At 41.1% G+C, this 18466-nt stretch overlaps 1 protein-coding gene across 1 annotated transcript in view; it reads left to right on the top strand.

Annotated features, from left to right (window-relative positions):
- Positions 1-3451: 3451 nt before the first annotated feature.
- LOC311244487 (ER membrane protein complex subunit 3) overlaps positions 3452-18466 on the top strand; it is a 37484-nt gene continuing 22469 nt past the window's right edge. Inside the window, exons 1-4 of the mRNA XM_084334028.1 lie at positions 3452-3496; positions 4154-4329; positions 8619-8676; positions 14348-14441. Coding sequence (XP_084190154.1) covers positions 4175-4329; positions 8619-8676; positions 14348-14441 — 307 coding nt within the window. The 5' untranslated portion in view covers positions 3452-3496; positions 4154-4174. The remainder of the gene's footprint in view (positions 3497-4153; positions 4330-8618; positions 8677-14347; positions 14442-18466) is intronic.

Below are 18466 nucleotides of genomic sequence, written 5' to 3'. Positions count from 1 at the left end.
CACACGCACACACACTCACCCACTCACACGCTCACACCTGTTCATACAATTCAATGAGTTAACATTCCTTTCAAAATAAACAACATATCATGTAAGATGTAACTTAATACTAGAGTGACCAGTATTTCTTAAATATATATTTCCAAATCTTGTCCAAAATTGAATAGAATAATGAACTGTAAAAATAAATAAACGTGTCATCGTTTCAGTTATCTCTTTAATAATAGTTTTAGTCTGTTATTTGCTTGTTTTTGGTCTATCTGTGACCTATAATTAGATTTCTCAATTAAAAAGAAAACGCTAGTGTCATCATTTTTTAAATTGTATTTATTTAAACTTTATTTAACCAGGCAGGTACATTAAGTTTAAGTACACATTCTTATTTATAATGACTAAAAGTCAGTCAAAGCTTACCAAAAGCACGAGCAGTGAACTCCAAGCCCACGTGACTGAACTCAAACTAGAAAGAAACAGACTAAGAAATGACGTAAACTCCATGATAAAAACTGCAAAAAAAAATTCATCAATGACAAAACTGAGGAAAACAAAAATAAACCACGTGAACTTTGGAAATTACTCAATAATCAATTAGGCTGCAGTAAAAAACTTAAAACCAGGTTCTCAAACATAAACATAAAGACGGACAACACGCTCATCACAGACAAACTGGATGTAGCCAATTACTTAAACACTTTCTTCACAAACATAGCCACAACACTGGTAAACAAACTACCCTCCCACTCAGGGCAGTATGGGGTAGAACACATAGTAGCATACTACAAGAACCTAGGCGTCCACAAAGACGATTTCAAACTGGAAATGGTAACTACAGATGAGGTACTCAATAAACTGAGCGCCCTCCAACCGAACAAGGCCACTGGCCATGACAACATCCCCTCCAAATTCCTCAGAGACTCAGCAGCCGCCATCACCCCAGTCATCACACACATAATAAACCTCTCCATAAAACAGGGACACGTCCCCAAGGACTTCAAAATAGCGAGAGTAACACCCCTGCACAAAAAGGGCAGCAAATTAGACCCAGGCAACTACCGCCCTGTTTCTATCCTTACATCCATCTCGAAAGTCATGGAAAAAATAGTATACGAACAGGTCGAAAAGTACCTTACGGATAAAAATCTAATCTACGAATTCCAATCTGGCTTCAGAACATCCCACTCCACTGACACATGCCTTCTCTATTTGAACGACCACATCAAGCAAGAGGTGGACGCGGGCAAATACTGCGGCATGGTCATGCTAGACCTACAAAAGGCCTTCGACACTGTCAATCACACCATTCTGATTGACAAGCTAAAAGCAATTGGTTTTGATTAGGGATGCTCGATATTGGCTTTTTTACCGATACCGATATTCCGATATTGTCCAACTCTTAATTTCCGATACCGATATCAACCGATATCAACCGATACCGATATATGCAGGGTTTCCCACCCCAAAAAACGGAATAATTTCAGGTAACTAATCATTTCACTGGATATATATATAACAAATATTGTTATTGTTTTTTTCTTTTTTTAAACCGATACCGATATTTTCCGATATCACATTTTACTGCCGATATCGGCCGATAATATCGGTCGGCCGATAATATCGGACATCCCTAGTTTTGATAGTTTATCAGTGAGCTGGATACAATCCTACCTGGAGGGGAGAGAACAGATGGTGGAGGTAAACGGTACCCTACCCCCCCCCCCCCCCCCCTCACAGTGAACTGTGGTGTTCCACAAGGAAGCATACTAGGACCACTACTGTTCCTAATTTATGCAAATTACATGTCGTCAGCTTGTGACTGCAACTTGTTCCTGTTTGCGGACGACTCAGCCCTGCTGGTCTCTGACAAGAACAAGTTACAGGTTGAAAAAACCCTCATGGGCAAAACAGAGTCCATTCTCTTCGGTTCAAATAACAAACTCAGCAAAACCGACGGCTTCTCAGTTACAGTGGGTGACAATATTGTCACAAGGAAAGATGAAATTACCTACCTGGGTTCCATCCTAGAGGCTAATCTTTCCTGTGACAAAATGGCATCCAATGTAATAAAAAAAGTCAATCAACGAACTCGATTCTTGTACCGGATCTCCTCCCTGGTAAACAAGAATACCCTGAAGACTCTGGCAGAAGCACTCATTCAAGGGTACTACGACTATGCTTGCACCTCATGGTACCAAAGCACCTCAAAGGCACTAAAAACCAAATTACAAACATCTCAAAACAAACTAGTCAGACTACTGCTTGACCTGACTCCTAGAACCCACCTCACCCCTGCACACTTTGCCAACCTAGGATGGCTTAGAGTAGACGACAGAGTACAGCAACTTGCAATGGGCCTGGTCTACAAGATACACTACACGACCAAGGTACCCATGTACATGTCAAAATACTTCCCAAAGGTCAGTGAATACCACGATCACAACACCAGAGGGAGCTCCACAAATCATGTAAAACCCAGATTCGGCTCAAACAAGGGACTAAACATGTTTCGCAATTATGCCACAACAATGTGGAAAGCCCTATCCAAAGCTGTAAAGGAATGTGAATCACTACCCACCTTCAAAAACACTCTCAAAGAACACCTACGGGAGACTGCAATTCAAAACTGGCCCCTACAAATGTCCTAACCCAGTTGTACAATAAAGACCAAGCATGGCTTTGTCAGTATTCCAATGTACAGCCCCACCCAACCCCACCTACCCAACCTCCTCCAATGTACAGTTTCTATGTCAAATGTATGTCAGTATTCCAATGTACAGTGTGTGTCCCCCCCCTACCCAACCCCCCCCCACATCCAATGTACAGCCCCACCCCACCGGCACCTACCCAACCTCCCCCAATGCACAGTTTCTATGTCAAATGTATATACACTCTTTTTCTGGATTTTTTTAGTATCACAAACAGTACTGTATTTGAAAATCTGGTATGTCATAAATGTATAGATGTAGGCCAGTACTGTCTATCTGTATGTCGTGTGTGTCTGATGAATTGAAAATGGGGGACCCTGATGGAAACAAGACGAAAGTCTTTCTCAGGTCTGCATCCTCTTAACAATTGTATGTATTGAGCTGTACTGTACTGTACCCATTCTGCAATCTGTTAATACACTTTTCAATCAATCAATCAATCAATCAATCAATCAATCAATCAATCAATCAATCAATCACTAAGTAAATAAACTAGCGTATTTTCACCTGCTTTTACATTCGCTCGTTAAATGTTTTTCTACCTATTATTTAAAATAAGAACAGTTTAATTATGAATGCGACATTTACCGCAAAAGTTACAGTAACCACTTTTCGGACACAGCGAATGCATTTTATATAGATAGTCGATAGATACACACGATGTGATTGATTACAACTCGTATTATATCTGAGGTCACGTGTTCAATGTTATTACAGGAACCGGAAGTGTTTTTCTTCTTCGGCGAAACTTTCGGCAGAACGTGTCTGTCGCTAAAGAGAACTTGTTTCATGTGGTAAGTTGATTATTCTAATATTGTTCGTAATATATTGGTATAACCGCCTGTATGCGGCGATATTTTGAGGAATAATGAGGTATGTTGTTACCAATGGTCCACAGGTTAAATGTAGTTGAATGTAAGGTATGTTAGTTCAAAGGTGAGAGGGGAGCTATCTGGTTAGCCTAGCCTCGTTAGTCAACTTTCTTGTTCTTGTTTGTCAGCGTGTTAAGGGGTCACACCGCTTTCCAGGTCATTTAGATTAGATTCCAATTTAGTTTCATCATACAACACAAGTACATGAAACGAAAATAAGTTTGGCATCCAACCAGAGTGCAAATGTAACAGTAAAGTGCAGCAATATGCAATGTACAGGTGATTAAAATGGATATGAAATATATAAATGAGTACTACTAGTGCTAATCACCTGTATGTACAGAGTTGTAGTATTAATATGTACAGTGATACAGGTATAAAGACATACTGGCCAGCAACATAACTAGTAAGAGTAGGTAAGGGATATAGATATAGTATCACTATCTACAGATATGGAAAAAGGAATATATGCAGGTATGTACAGACAGAAGTGGATATATATATATATATATACCCCCTCCTCTCCTCTAATCTTCCTTCCCGTCTTTTCTCCCCTCCTCCCCCTCTCCCTGCCCTCAGTGTGTTCTAGTTGTGCTCATCATGGCAGGTCCAGAGTTGTTATTAGACTCCAGTATTCGGATGTGGGTTGTGCTTCCCATCGTCTGCATCACTTTCTTTGTTGGTATCATCCGTCACTACGTCACCCAGCTGCTGCACAGCGACAAGAAGGTGGAGCTGGAGCAGGTCTCTGACAGGTGAGCTAACTGTTAACTTTAGCAGGTCTCTGACAGGGGAGCTAACTTAACTTTAGCAGGTCTCTGACAGGTGAGCTAACTGTTAACTTTAACAGGTTTCTGACAGGGGAGCTAACTTAACTTTAGCAGGTCTCTGACAGGTGAGCTAACTGTTAACTTTAGAAGGTCTCTGACAGGTGAGCTAACTGTTAACTTTAACAGGTCTCTGACAGGTGAGCTAACTGTTAACTTTAGAAGGTTTCTGACAGGTGAGCTAACTGTTAACTTTAGCAGGTCTCTGACAGGTGAGCTAACTGTTAACTTTAGCAGGTCTCTGACAGGGATGCTAACTGTTAACTTTAGCAGGTCTCTGACAGGTGAGCTAACTGTTAACTTTAGAAGGTTTCTGACAGGGGAGCTAACTGTTAACTTTAGCAGGTCTCTGACAGGTGAGCTAACTTAACTTTAGAAGGTCTCTGACAGGGGAGCTAACTGTTAACTTTAACAGGTCTCTGACAGGTGAGCTAACTGTTAACTTTAACAGGTCTCTGACAGGGGAGCTAACTGTTAACTTTAACAGGTCTCTGACAGGTGAGCTAACTGTTAACTTTAGCAGGTCTCTGACAGGTGAGCTAACTGTTAACTTTAGCAGGTCTCTGACAGGTGAGCTAATTGTTAACTTTAGAAGGTTTCTGACAGGTGAGCTAACTGTTAACTTTAGCAGGTCTCTGACAGGTGAGCTAACTGTTAACTTTAGCAGGTCTCTGACAGGTGAGCTAACTGTTAACTTTAGCAGGTCTCTGACAGGTGAGCTAACTTAACTTTAGAAGGTCTCTGACAGGGGAGCTAACTGTTAACTTTAACAGGTCTCTGACAGGGATGCTAACTGTTAACTTTAGCAGGTCTCTGACAGGTGAGCTAACTGTTAACTTTAACAGGTCTCTGACAGGGGAGCTAACTGTTAACTTTAACAGGTCTCTGACAGGGGAGCTAACTGTTAACTTTAGCAGGTCTCTGACAGGTGAGCTAACTTAACTTTAGCAGGTCTCTGACAGGTGAGCTAACTGTTAACTTTAGCAGGTCTCTGACAGGTGAGCTAACTGTTAACTTTAACAGGTCTCTGACAGGGGAGCTAACTGTTAACTTTAGCAGGTCTCTGACAGGGGAGCTAACTGTTAACTTTAGCAGGTCTCTGACAGGGGAGCTAACTGTTAACTTTAGCAGGTCTCTGACAGGTGAGCTAACTGTTAACTTTAGCAGGTCTCTGACAGGGGAGCTAACTGTTAACTTTAGCAGGTCTCTGACAGGTGAGCTAACTGTTAACTTTAGCAGGTCTCTGACAGGGGAGCTAACTTCTAGCTGGAGCAGGTCTATGACTTCTATGCAGGTCTATGACTAGCCGTCCTTGAAGCAGATATTCTTCCTCAAACCGGTTCTGACTACCACAGGCACGATGTATCCACTCTACATCGCCCTCAGTTTTCCTATGCCTATATTTTCACCGACATCCAGTTGGGGGATCCCCTTTGATCTGAGGTTTCTGTCCTCCACGCCGCCTGTGGTGATCCCCCCCCCCCCTATTGCTAGGTTTTTTTTAGTGAGTTATCTTCATTGGGGAAAGAGTGTTGCATATTTGGATTTTATGGTGGTTTTTGTTTTTGATCTATTGTGATGTTTCTTCTTGACTTGTACAGCCTATTCCACGTGATCTCGGGCTATACAAATACATTTGATGATTTTAGACAGGTGAGCTAGTTGTTAACAGGAGCAGGTCTATGACAGGAGAGCTAACTGCTAGATGGAGCAGCAGGTATATGACAGGTAGGGCTGTCTTAAATACTTCGAAGCTTCGTTCGATGGCACAAGCTTTAAAAAAAAAAAAAAAAAAAATCGAAGTAAAAAAAAAAACAATTTTTTTTGCCTCAAATCTTGCGCCTCCATTCCAATGAAACGAAAGTAAGCAGCGCCTCGACTCCACCTCTCTACAACAAGCACGTGGAGATTATCTGTGTTGAAAACAACAAGGACATGTGCAGCAGACATGTCGACGAAGAAGTCATCAGACGTGTGGTTACACTTTAATATATGCAAAGACAATGCCCAAAAAGCCGAGTGCCAGATATGCCAGAAGAAAATGGCATATCACAACTCTACAACAACTTTGTCAAATCACCTAAAAAACGTAAGTATCATGGTACACGACGGCAACGCCACACAAAACATTAATAAGGCTATGCCTATGCTGCTATGACTAATGTGTTACCAAGTTGGCTAATTTAATTGTAATCATCTGCTTTTGTAGGTGCATTGTCTGATATAATTATAAATTAAATATAATATAATTGTTTGCTTGATAGACGAAGGTTGCAACATAATTATGTAATGTCATGTCGTTGGCTGTGAGAGCAGCCCCACTGCACCCGCAGCCGAGTGAAACCTTGTTGGCTGCGTCACAGTCACGAAAGGGGCTACTTAATTAATTAATCCAATCCACTTTATTTATAGAGCACATTTAAAAACAACAAAGTTTACCAAAGTGCTGTACAAGTCCCACAACATAAGATAAAAAAATATATAGCTTCGAATTAAAATCGAAGCTCGGCCCCGAAGCTTCGATTGCCAAAAAAAGCTTCGAAGGTCAGCCCTGACAGGTGAGATAACTAGGGATGCTAGTTGTTAACACTTCCAGTGCCACGCCTCTTACTCATTATTGGCGTCTCATGCCACCCATTAACCCAATGTAAACGCTCACCTTGTTTGTAGAGCTATAACCATATTCTATATTATAACTATGGATACAGTACTATAGTCATTTGACACTGGGTTTCTTCCGGTCAAGATGCAAAAAAGAAATAATTTTTCCATCCATACGTTCCCGTGTTATACCGTGGTGAATATACCGTAAGTATGGTTTTAGAGCGGTCTATCGTAATCCATGAAATGCTGAGTTATAGCCCTACACGCCGATTGCATTGGATACGCTAGCATTCCTCGCCTGAACCCGCTATTGTTCCGGATTCAAGTCCACATTATCGGTATTATGTTCCATCATGAATGCATGAAAGGGGGGGGGGTCGTTTCTGATTATTCGAGCATCAGTAACGGCATTCGCATTGAACACTAGAAGCGGTTACCAGCCCGATCGCTATGAAAGCATTGCAGGATCAAGCTAGAATTGACGTCAAATCACTCTTGCCTTTGGCCGAAAGTAATCTAAAAACAATATTACAATTTCTTTTATTTTATCTTTTTATTTTTATTTATAGCATTTTCAGCTTTTTCTGGCCACGCAGGACCGGAGGAGAGAGGGTGAAACGGGAGGGGAAGACATGCGGCATATGGCCACCGGGTCTGGGAAACGAGCCCGGGGCGACGCTTCGCGACTCAGCGCGCTATGTGGTGTGCTACTGGAGCGCCCAATATTCCAATTTCTTGATCGCCATCTGGTAGATCCAATCCCCATTTGCTCGATGTTATAAACGACCATAACATACGGATCAAGCATAATTGACGGGCTTCGATGTAACCGGCTCAACTGTGTGCTTCGCCGAGAACAAAAAATGAAATCCGAGACATGGGGTCATTCCACAGCACAGGATACAGTGTTAGAAATGTAGTTCGATACCGCCGCCTACTGCACCTTCGGATTCCCACTATGCATTTTTCAGCCAACACACAGCACCCTGAGAATGAATAGGGTATTAAAATCGAAAAAAAGGAAAAACTACCCAGAAATGAGAATCTTCGTTTATGGCACTGAACCGTTGGGGCACAGAAACGAGAATCTTCGTTTTTGGCATCCAAAGTGTTAACAGGAGCAGGTCTATGACAGGTGAGCTAACTGCTAGATGGAGCAGGTCTATGACCGGTGAGCTAACTGCTAGCTGCAGCAGGTCTATGATAGGTGAGCTAGTTGTTAACAGGAGCAGGTCTATGACAGGTCAGCTAACTGCTAGATGGAGCAGGTCTATGACCGGTGAGCTAACTGCTAGCTGCAGCAGGTCTATGATAGGTGAGCTAGTTGTTAACAGGAGCAGGTCTATGACAGGTCAGCTAACTGCTAGCTAGCTTCAGCAGGTCTATGACAGGTGAGCCAGCCATTAGCCGGAGCAGGTCTCTTGCCAGGTAAACTAGCTGTTAGCTGGAGGAGGTATCTGACAGGCGAGCTAGCTGTTAACAGGAGCAGAATTGTTAAACCATTCATTATGGACTAAAACATTGACTGGCTGGCTTGGTAGCTAATGGTTCTCTTGATGTTTTTTATTACCTTTGAACTGAACTGAGGTGATGTTGTCCCTTGTGTCCTGCAGCCAGGTGCTGCTACGGAGCCGCATCCTGAGAGAAAATGGAAAGTACATCCCCAAACAGGTAAACCACACTAACTACCACCTGTTAAAGCCAGAAACACAAATCCATTATTTACCCGTCTAATTTGATCGATTATATATATACCTGTCTCTGTCTGATCTATCTATATAATCTGATCCATTATCTACCTGTCTAATCTGAGCTATCTGTCTAATCTGAGCTATTTACCTGTCTAACCCGGTCCATCTGTCTGATCTATATGATCCTAGGGGTGGGCAGTATAACGGTTGAACCGGTATACCAGTAGAAATCCATGCCAAGGTAGAGATTTGACTCTTATCAGTACCGTACCGGTAGATGGTTAATTTTTGGCTTTTTCACATTTACAAATGTAACGCACAAATCCAGTGAACTGTGCACTGCCATTAGAATATAATAAACTAGTTTGTGGAAAAAGACACAAAAAGTTGGCCCATTGGGGCGGCTGGGTGGCGCAGCGGACATTGCGCTCGTCACCAACGCAAGAGACACCGGGTTCGACTCCGGCTGTCGGCGTTGCCTCCGGCTTGGGCCGGCCGTCATACTAACTCAATTGGCAGAGTTAGCGGGTGGAAGTCGATGGGTGGTAATCTGGACGTTGTGGACAGCGACTCCTACAGGTCGTTTGGGGGACGCCTGCACAGCAGAGACAGGAAATGGTGGGGGTAGTGTGAGCCTCCCACACGTTACACCTCGCCAATGAGAGTCCACGCTGGTAGGTGAAAAGATGTGACAGGCTGCCTCCACATGTATCGGAGGGGACATGTGATGCAAGGCTTCTATCCTCCCTACAACCGGCCAGTGGGGGGCATATGCGAGCAACGTTCAAGACAGGGGAGGGGAAAATTGGCACAGCGAAATTGAAAAATAGAAAAAGAGGAGAAAAAATTTACAAAAAAAAAATTGGCCCATTATTGGCTAATAAGAAAACACGCAAGTAGTGCAACGTAAACCTCGACGCAAACAAATGCATGCTTTCTGAAATGGAAGGCAGAGAGTGTAATGTGGGAGCACCCATTCCTGATGCAATAATAAATTCTGGTCAAATATTATCTGTGTTTATTGAGCTTATTGCAATAACGTTATACCCCAAGGATGTCAGACTCGTATCAGGCAGTAGGCCCGGATTTGTTCAAATGAGACCTCATGACGGCTGGGTTAGCCTACTTGTTGTTAAAATCACATTTGACTCATGCATATACTGTATTTATGCTATATTTGAAATCATTCAGGCCTACAGATCAATGAGAAATTGCATGTGGCACAAAACACTACACACAATGTACAATTACATAAAGCAGACGAGTTCTGCAATAGAAGTGGAACAGAAAGCATTTTCCTATCCATGCAAATAGCCAACATTTCAAGTAGAATAGAGAAGTGCAACAAAATAGATCAAGTGCCATAGAAAACATGTTTCTTATTCATACTTCATATAACAATGACTAGGCTACATAGTGTATTTATCTGTTTTATTGATTAATGATATATTTGAAAGAATGCAGGTTATAGCTATAAAACGCCAAATGTCTGTCCCATTGTACCAATCAATGGGATATATTGCATGTTGGCTATAACCTGCATTCTTTCAAATGTATAATGAATCAATAAAACAGATATTTAACAAATAAGAAATACAAATGCCACAGAAGGCATTTAATAATAATTATTTTCATTAATTCAATCATTTCACAATAATTGCATATTGTGTTTGAATATCTGAGTAATTAAGTAATTATACATTTGTCCAAAATAGCTGGTTCAGATATGGTTAATCCAGCTGCCCTGTGATCCGATGAATCCAGTGTGCTATATTAGGCCTAGAAAAGGGAACAAAATACGACAGAGGGGGGAGTGAGTGGGTCATTCTACCAATGGACTTAGTGGTCTGCAATATAAGTGCAATTGTGTGTGGAAAAGGAAGAGGCTACTTACATTGTCACTTGCTAGTCGACGCCTGACACTTTTTGGCTTTTACCAGGCTGTCGACAATTTTCATTATGTCGTTTAGATGTCAGTGTGTCAGACGATTGCACAGTTTGGACTTGTTAATGTTCATCACAGAGAAAGCCTGCTCGCATAGATATATTGTCCCAAACATACAAAGCATCTTTGATGCAAATGATGTGATCTGTGTGTAATTTGGTGTCGAGCATTGATAGAAGGATTCCAAACCAACAGATGCAAATGTATCCTTAAGTGGTGCACTACACTGCAGTTCGACTCCAATTGGAGTTCCTCTGGCACGTCGGATGCGTTGGTGGTGAACGGAGAGCGAAAAAGTGCAAAGTCCGTCTCCAGTTGAGTGAAGACAGTGAATCAATTGTCAAACTTGCGTATAAGCCTGAGCAGCATGTTCTTGTACGTGTCCATATACTCTCGTGATTGACAGGTAGAGGTTTTAGACGGGGGAAGTGGACTGCGTTGTGCTGAGATAGCTGCGTCTCCCACAGAGCCAATTTCATTTGAAAAGCACGAACGCAGGGCGGCTGAGTGGCGCAGTGGGCAAGGCGCTCGCCACTAACGCAGGAGACGCTGGTATCGAGCCCAGCTCTCGGCGTTGTTACCGGCTTGGCCGGCCATCATACTAACACAATTGGCAGTGTTAGAGGGTGGGAAAGCCGGTGGGTGGGGATTGGACGTTGTGGACAGCGACTCCTACAGGTCGGTTGGGTGACGCCGGTGCGGCGGAAACAGGAAGTAGCGTGCGCAGCGTGAGCCTCTCACGCGTTACTCCTCGTCACAGAGTTCGAGCTGCTGCGGTGAAAAGATGCGACAGGCTGCCTCCTCGTGTACCGGAGGGGACACGACACGTGATGCAAGGCTTCTATCCTCACTACAGCCGACCAGTGGGAGGCATAGTCTAGCAACGTTCAAGACAGGGGAGGGAAGAATTGGATAATACGAAATTGGGATGGGAGAAAAATAGAAAATAAGGAGAAAGTGGATTAAAAAAAAAGAAAAGCACGAACGCTATCATAGTACTCTGTGACGAGTTTGTTGCGGCCCTGCATGCTAACATTCAACACATTAAGTGTTCTGTAATGTCCACTAAAAAGGTAAGATCCCTAAGCCAGTGTGGATCATCCAACTCGGTCATTGGCTTTCCTTTCTGCTCCATGAATTGAGCAATCTCTGTGCATAGGGATGGGTACCTTTCACATTTGAACCGGTACCGGTACCTGTGAATCGATACCGGTACCCAACGGTACCTTTTTTCTGTACTTTAGTCTCAAGAAATTTAATTTACCTACCTCGTAAAAAAAGAAAAAAATCCAAACTTCAAATAACTACAATTTCGACTTTTCGGCTTGTCATTGCTCCGACTGCTTTGTTGTTGAATCAAGTCAAATCCTAGGTAAGCATATATTGTGCGTGTGAACGTTGACATGAAAAGATTTTTTTTTTTTTTTTTATTTTATTTCTCTCTCTTCGGTATCTCACTTGATTCGATACTCGGTAGTACCGACGTGTTTCGGTTCGGTACCTCAAAAGTACCGAATTCGGTACCCATCCCTATCCGTCCGTAATTTTAGCACTCCATAATATGAGCACTCCATGAGCACTGCTCCTCGGCTCAAATCAGTGTGGTAGGGCAGGCCGTGATAAAAGTGCGTCAAATTGCCGAAGGTTAAGTCCTTTGGCTCTAATAAAATGTACAGTTTAGATAACAACACGCATTACATTGTCTATTTTCAGGCTCTTGCTGCATAACTCTGTCAGCGCAGCACTCGTGTGAATCTATATATATTTTTAAAATCCCACTTTCGGATGAAACCTGCTGGCGGGCCCGATACTTAATTACCTATTGTCAATCAAATATTTCACAGTTAAGCCTACTATTTGTAATAATCAACTCAGTCTGACTCTGCACTGTTTGGGTCCATATTAGTTAACTTGGTTAACTCTAATTTTAGTTTAGTTAGCCAGAATTTCAGCGTGTCCATCCGTATCAAATAGTAATAATTAACTTTACATTACCTCAACTTTGTCTGCAATGCAACAACTCTCCACTCATTGAACGGCATATTTCTTGAGTAAAAGGTATTTTGGTGAACCAGGATGGCTTGGGTATTATTGTTAGCACAACAGATAGCCATAACTAGTGTGTCAGTCTGTATCAATAGTTTATGAACGTTACGCGAAGTAGGCAACATGTTGTTGAATTTGGAAACATACAAACACAAACTATTGTTTTGATCTTTTAGATTACTCTAAAGTAGCTGTATTCCAACACAACAAGTGTTAGCTTGTTTGTTTTCTGGTTGTTTCCACTCCCATCTGATCCATTATCTACCTGTCTAATCTGTTCTACTTTATCTGTGTAATCTTATCCTTTATCTGCCTGTTTAATCTGATCTACTGTATCTGTGTAGTCTGTATCAATAGTTTATGAACGTTACACGAAGTAGGCAACATGTAGAGCCATATGAAATCCGTTTTATTATTTTTCAAATTAAATTATATTTTTTCCCAAATTCAGTTTTTTCCGTTTTAATATTTCAGAATTCTGTATTTAGCTTTTTATGCTCATTTTACCATCAGAAATAGTGTCTAATAAGTGGGAATGAATAAATGTCCACAATTGAATAAGATATAACAGTCCATTTAATGTTTTTAAGTGCTGCAACTCGGAAATACAGTTCAATTTTACACAATATTTTTCAAATAATATTGTGACAAAATAAAAATGCACACAAAATAAAAATACACATTTCAAGTGTAAACAATAGATACAGCTAGCTACTACTGACATTATCACAATGACAATGTCAGTAGCCTAGCTATATCTATTATATTGTGATGAAATATAGCAATGCATAATTTAGGCACCTTTAGTTTAGTTTATTTCGTACTGACAATCATTTGCATTAAACAAATGGATGGGTGCACCAGATTTAGCTAGAAGCTATCATTTCCATCTATAGTCCTATGTACTGTAACGTTACATAGCTATTTAAGTTTATTTAGTTTATAAAGGGCTGTGTGTAATGACAATCGTTTGCATTAAATAAATGGATGGGTGCACCAGATTTAGCAAGAAGCTATCATTTCCATCTATAGTCCTATGTACTGTAATGTTAGCTATTTAATCACAATAGGGTCGCACGTGTTTTTGCGGGTCCAGTCCACGGAACGTTGACAGAATTTGCAAAACACCTTATCGCCGGAGGCATAAAAGTCATTAGGATACTGCTCTGCTCTGAATTTAGGGTTTATTGCGGAATTTCTTAGCTTCTTGACGATGTTAACATCAAAGCAGCCAGACGGCAGACGCTTGGACACTGCTGTGTTGTGTGTAACACGCAGCGGTCCCCGGTCATGTTTGCTTTGCAACAAACGTTCCACCCAAAAACAGAATTTCAGTCCAGATTAGGCCAAATTCTGCAATATTCCACGTTTTGCAGTTGATTCCATTTGTATTGGTCAATTCCGTCCGCGATTCCGTGAACGCGGATTTCATATGGCTCTACAACATGTTGTTGATGTCATTTGGAAACGTACAAACAGTTAAAGTAGCTGTATTCCAACACAACAAGTCTTACCTTGTTTGTTTTCTGGTTGTTTCCACCCCTATCTGATCCATTATCTACCTGTCCTAATCTAATCTACTGTATTTGTGTAATCTGATCCTTTATCTGCCTGTTTAATCTGATCTACTGTATCTGTGTAATCTGATCCATTGTCTCAGTCATTTGCCATGAGGAAGCACTACTTCAACGACGCGGAGACCGGCTTCTTCAAGAAGGTGAAGAGGAAGGTAGTCGCGAAGAACCCCATGACAGGTGTGTGTATTTGTGTTGTATTTAGGGATGCCCCTATCGATCGGCCAGCGATTGATATCGGCCGCTATTCAGTATAAATATGAGATTGGTGAATTCCGATAATGCTTTATTTTCGCCGATTGCGAAAACCGTTCGATGACACGCATGAAAAACATGATTAATTCTCAGCGGAGTTCTCGCTCGCTGTCTTCTCTCAAGCACACACACGCTGCTGCTGCAGTGCACGCCTTGCCCCTCACAGACCCGTCATGTCAACAAACTCTCCGGCAAGAGTCGAGTGCATGAGCTCCTCTTTCAACATAACTAAAGCATTAAAGGGGACATGTCTTGCTATTCCTTTCACTATTTGGGCAACTTTACACAATTCCTGTGAGTCTATGGAACACATCTGTAAAGTCTTTTTCAAATAAATTCATTTTGTATTTCTAATAAAGTACTCTAAAGCAGCATTTTTCCACTTCAATATTTCAAGCTGTTTTGGGCTGGGCTCCGCCCATAAGCGCTTTGAGTGACAGTCACCCACAGTCTGCACTGGCAGACATGGAGAGATTAAGGGGGATACTAATTAATTCCGCTGCGCCGGGGCTAGTGTTGTCAAAAATATCGATTTTTCGATACATATCGATTCTGAATATTTAAAACTGTTTCAATGCTCATTTCCCGCAATATCGATATTTAATTATTCATAAACGAATACAAACAGTTCAGTTTGTCAGGTACATGCAACACAGATTACAGTGTTTACATCTGTCTGTTTGAGAAAATACCATGTTCTGCAATAAAAATGATTGAAGTGAGATGAACAGACTGAACTTTATTTCATTAGATAAAACATGTTGACAAAGTTTTACTTTGCAGTTGAAAAAAGGTAATAAATAAAATTTGATAAAAGAAAATCGTATCGTGACGCAAGTATCGCGATAGTATCGTATCGTGAGGTCTCTGGCGATTCCCACCCCTAATGTCATATTATGTTATGATGAATTGAAAACAAAGACAAAAGTCTTTCTCTGGTCTGCATCCCCTTAACAATTGTGTGTATTGAGCTGTACTGTATTGTACCCATTCTGCAATCTGTTAACACTTTGAGTGCCAGGGACGTGATTTGTCGTTAGTTCATGCCGCCAGTTGAGTGCCACCAATGACATATAGCGTTTGTTTGTCGTATTTTCTTTTATTACTGATTTGAATTCATATTTCATCAATCGAGTCTCACGCTAGTGTTCCAGACTCTCTCTGAGCTCAAATGGGAAAATACCGCCCCCTATCGTCTCTTCCTGTGTAACTGCACCCCATTGGTTTAGAGTTAGACTGATGAAGGGTGGGGGGGGGGGGGGCCCAGTTTCCTCATTTTACTTTTCCGGCGAGGCATCTGAAGAGACCCAAGTTGATCGCCGACCCTCAGAACAGCGTGGATTATGTATTTCCAGTACCCAACGCTGAATCAATAAACGCGATCGATATTTGGAATGGCGATCAGGAATTGGAATAATCTTTTTGGATAACATCTGATCTGAGGTAAGCAATTTATTTTACCAGTCTTGGGGTAATCGGATCTGTTTTGACCTATATATCAATGTGTGCCCTATGTGTGTCTGTGTGCGCGCTGATCAGGAAATGAGAGAATATATTTTTCAGACCGCTTCTATAGCGCGCATAAGTTCACATATACTATCGATAATCTAGCGTTTATTTGAAAACTATTCATAAATAGGCCGAAAAATTACGTTTTGTGTGCCAGAATATTCCAGTAAAGGGCGATTATCACGGAATCTATATATTTTCCTGAAAAACGAGGGCTTTTCAAAATGCTATAAAACGGATATGAACCGATTAAAAAAAAAAAAAAAAAAAAGAAGAAAAAAAAAAAAAAAATCCGTCTCGACAATGTTGACTGCAAACAAGTCATTGTTAAACGACGGGCAGATTAGATACATAGCCATAATTTAAGACAGAGATTATGCGTTTAGAGTGCTATCATTGAAGTGGGTGGTGGCATCCAACGATAAATAGTGCATGCCACTTAATTTCTAAGATATCATTTAGTTATTTTTCAATGTGTGATCTAAAGATAAACAAAGGGTTTTAAAAGTGTTATATTTATCTTCTCTTATAGTACCAGAGAGAAGCTGAGGAGAATCAACCAGCAACGAAAGCAAAATGTATAAAAAAAAATATATATTTATATTTTTTTTTCACATTTTAAGATTGAACCTTTTTCCCTGTGGTATCGAAAATGGTATCGAATATCGATACTTTTCAAGGTATCGTATCGAAGTTCGAAATTCCAGTATCGTGACAACACTAGCCGGGGCATAATCCCACGGGACAATGCATTGGTAACTTGTTTCAAATGACAATACCCCTGTGAATATTATCGCACGGATCGGAATACGGGCACGCGCGTGGGAGTGTGCGCAATGATATTTTGCAGCAGGGAGAAGCTCCTGCCCAGCATGCGCGGTCGGGAGGTTGTGTGTAAATGCTCCGTGTCTTCTCTCTCTCTCTCTCTCTCTCTGGAAAAGGCCATTTATAAGACCGGGGACCTTTAAACAAAATGGCCCAGTAAACTATTTACTTTAGTTTAATACATGAGGCGTTGTCTAATGTTATCTAGCTGGTTAGCTAGGGCTGGGCGATATGGCCTCTAAATGATATCGCGATATTTTTTGGCCATATCACGAACGATACACGATATATATATATCGCGCTATTTTGACATTTCCTCTAAAGCACTTAAAAATGCTTGATTTAACCCTTTGATGCATACAGTCACGCCAATATGATTATTATAATAAGTCCCTGCAACATATGTTTGCATTATTAAACCATGAAGATGCTTTAAAAAATAATTAAATGAAAATGTACTAAGAGTAGTCTACTGACACACTAATAGACAATTTATATAAAAACTCTTGAGTGCCTAAGACTTTTGCACAGTACTGTGTTTTCTATCCACTTTAGCCAAACACACACACACACACACATATATATATATAATGTATATATTATATGTATATATACACACTACTGTGAGAAAATAATAATCACACACAAAGGGATAATGGCTTATAGCAGACTTAATGATTTTAGAATATTTCAGATAATGAAATTAAATGTTTATATCAACTATCCAGTTAGTATTTATACTGTAATGTTTGGCTACTTTAAATCATTGAATGTAGAGAGAGAGAGAGCGAGAACGCGCGAGAGAGCCAGCCCCCCCCCCCCCTCTGGTTTTGTTTCAGGTTTGCGTTTTGATCGTCTAAGCTGCCGTAGGTGATGCACTCGAAGGTAAACAGGAAGAGTTTAACACACGGAGATGGAAACTGGATGATATAAAGAAACAAATAACCAATAAATATGAAGTTATGTTTAAACTTCTGTTGTCAAGCGCCGTCAATATAACCCACCCCCTTTCCTCACGAATGGAACTAGTGTTGTGGAGTCCTCTTTGAGCGTTTTCCAGGGTTAGCAGCTAACGCTAGTTAGCTTAGCCTAGTCATCATGGATAACTTGGTTAGCAGCTAACGTTAGCCCATTGCTCGCATCAATTAAATTGCATGTCATTAAAGGTCTGCGCTGGTCTGTCTAATGAAATTACAATTGCATGTCATTTAAGGTCCGCGCTGGTCATGTGTCTATAATGAAATGAGAGGATAGCTCTGCGCAAAAGCAAGTCTCATCTCAGCCGCAATGTGACAACATATACTCGATGTTCACGATATAGTAATTTACTACATCTCATGTAGAACAAGCCGCGATACATCGAGTATACTCGATATATCGCCCAGCCCTATGGCTAGCTACTGATAGCTCCTGATATCAACGTCTGATATCATATTTTTGGCATTCGTTTTTGCAGCCTTTTGGCTAGCGTTGGCTAACTAGCTATCGTTCCGCTGGCTAGCGTAACTGTTTAAACAAAATGGCCCAGTAAACTATTCACTTTAGTTTAATACATGAGGCGTTGTCTAACGTTATCTAGCTGGCTAGCAGTAGCTACAGATAGCTCCTGATATCAA

This window comes from Notolepis coatsorum (assembly GCF_963971535.1).
Source record: "Notolepis coatsorum genome assembly, chromosome: 17".
In the NCBI taxonomy this organism is placed as follows: domain Eukaryota; kingdom Metazoa; phylum Chordata; class Actinopteri; order Aulopiformes; family Paralepididae; genus Notolepis; species Notolepis coatsorum.
The sequence above is the reverse complement of the archived record's forward strand: the minus strand, read 5'-3'. Positions and strand labels throughout refer to the sequence as shown.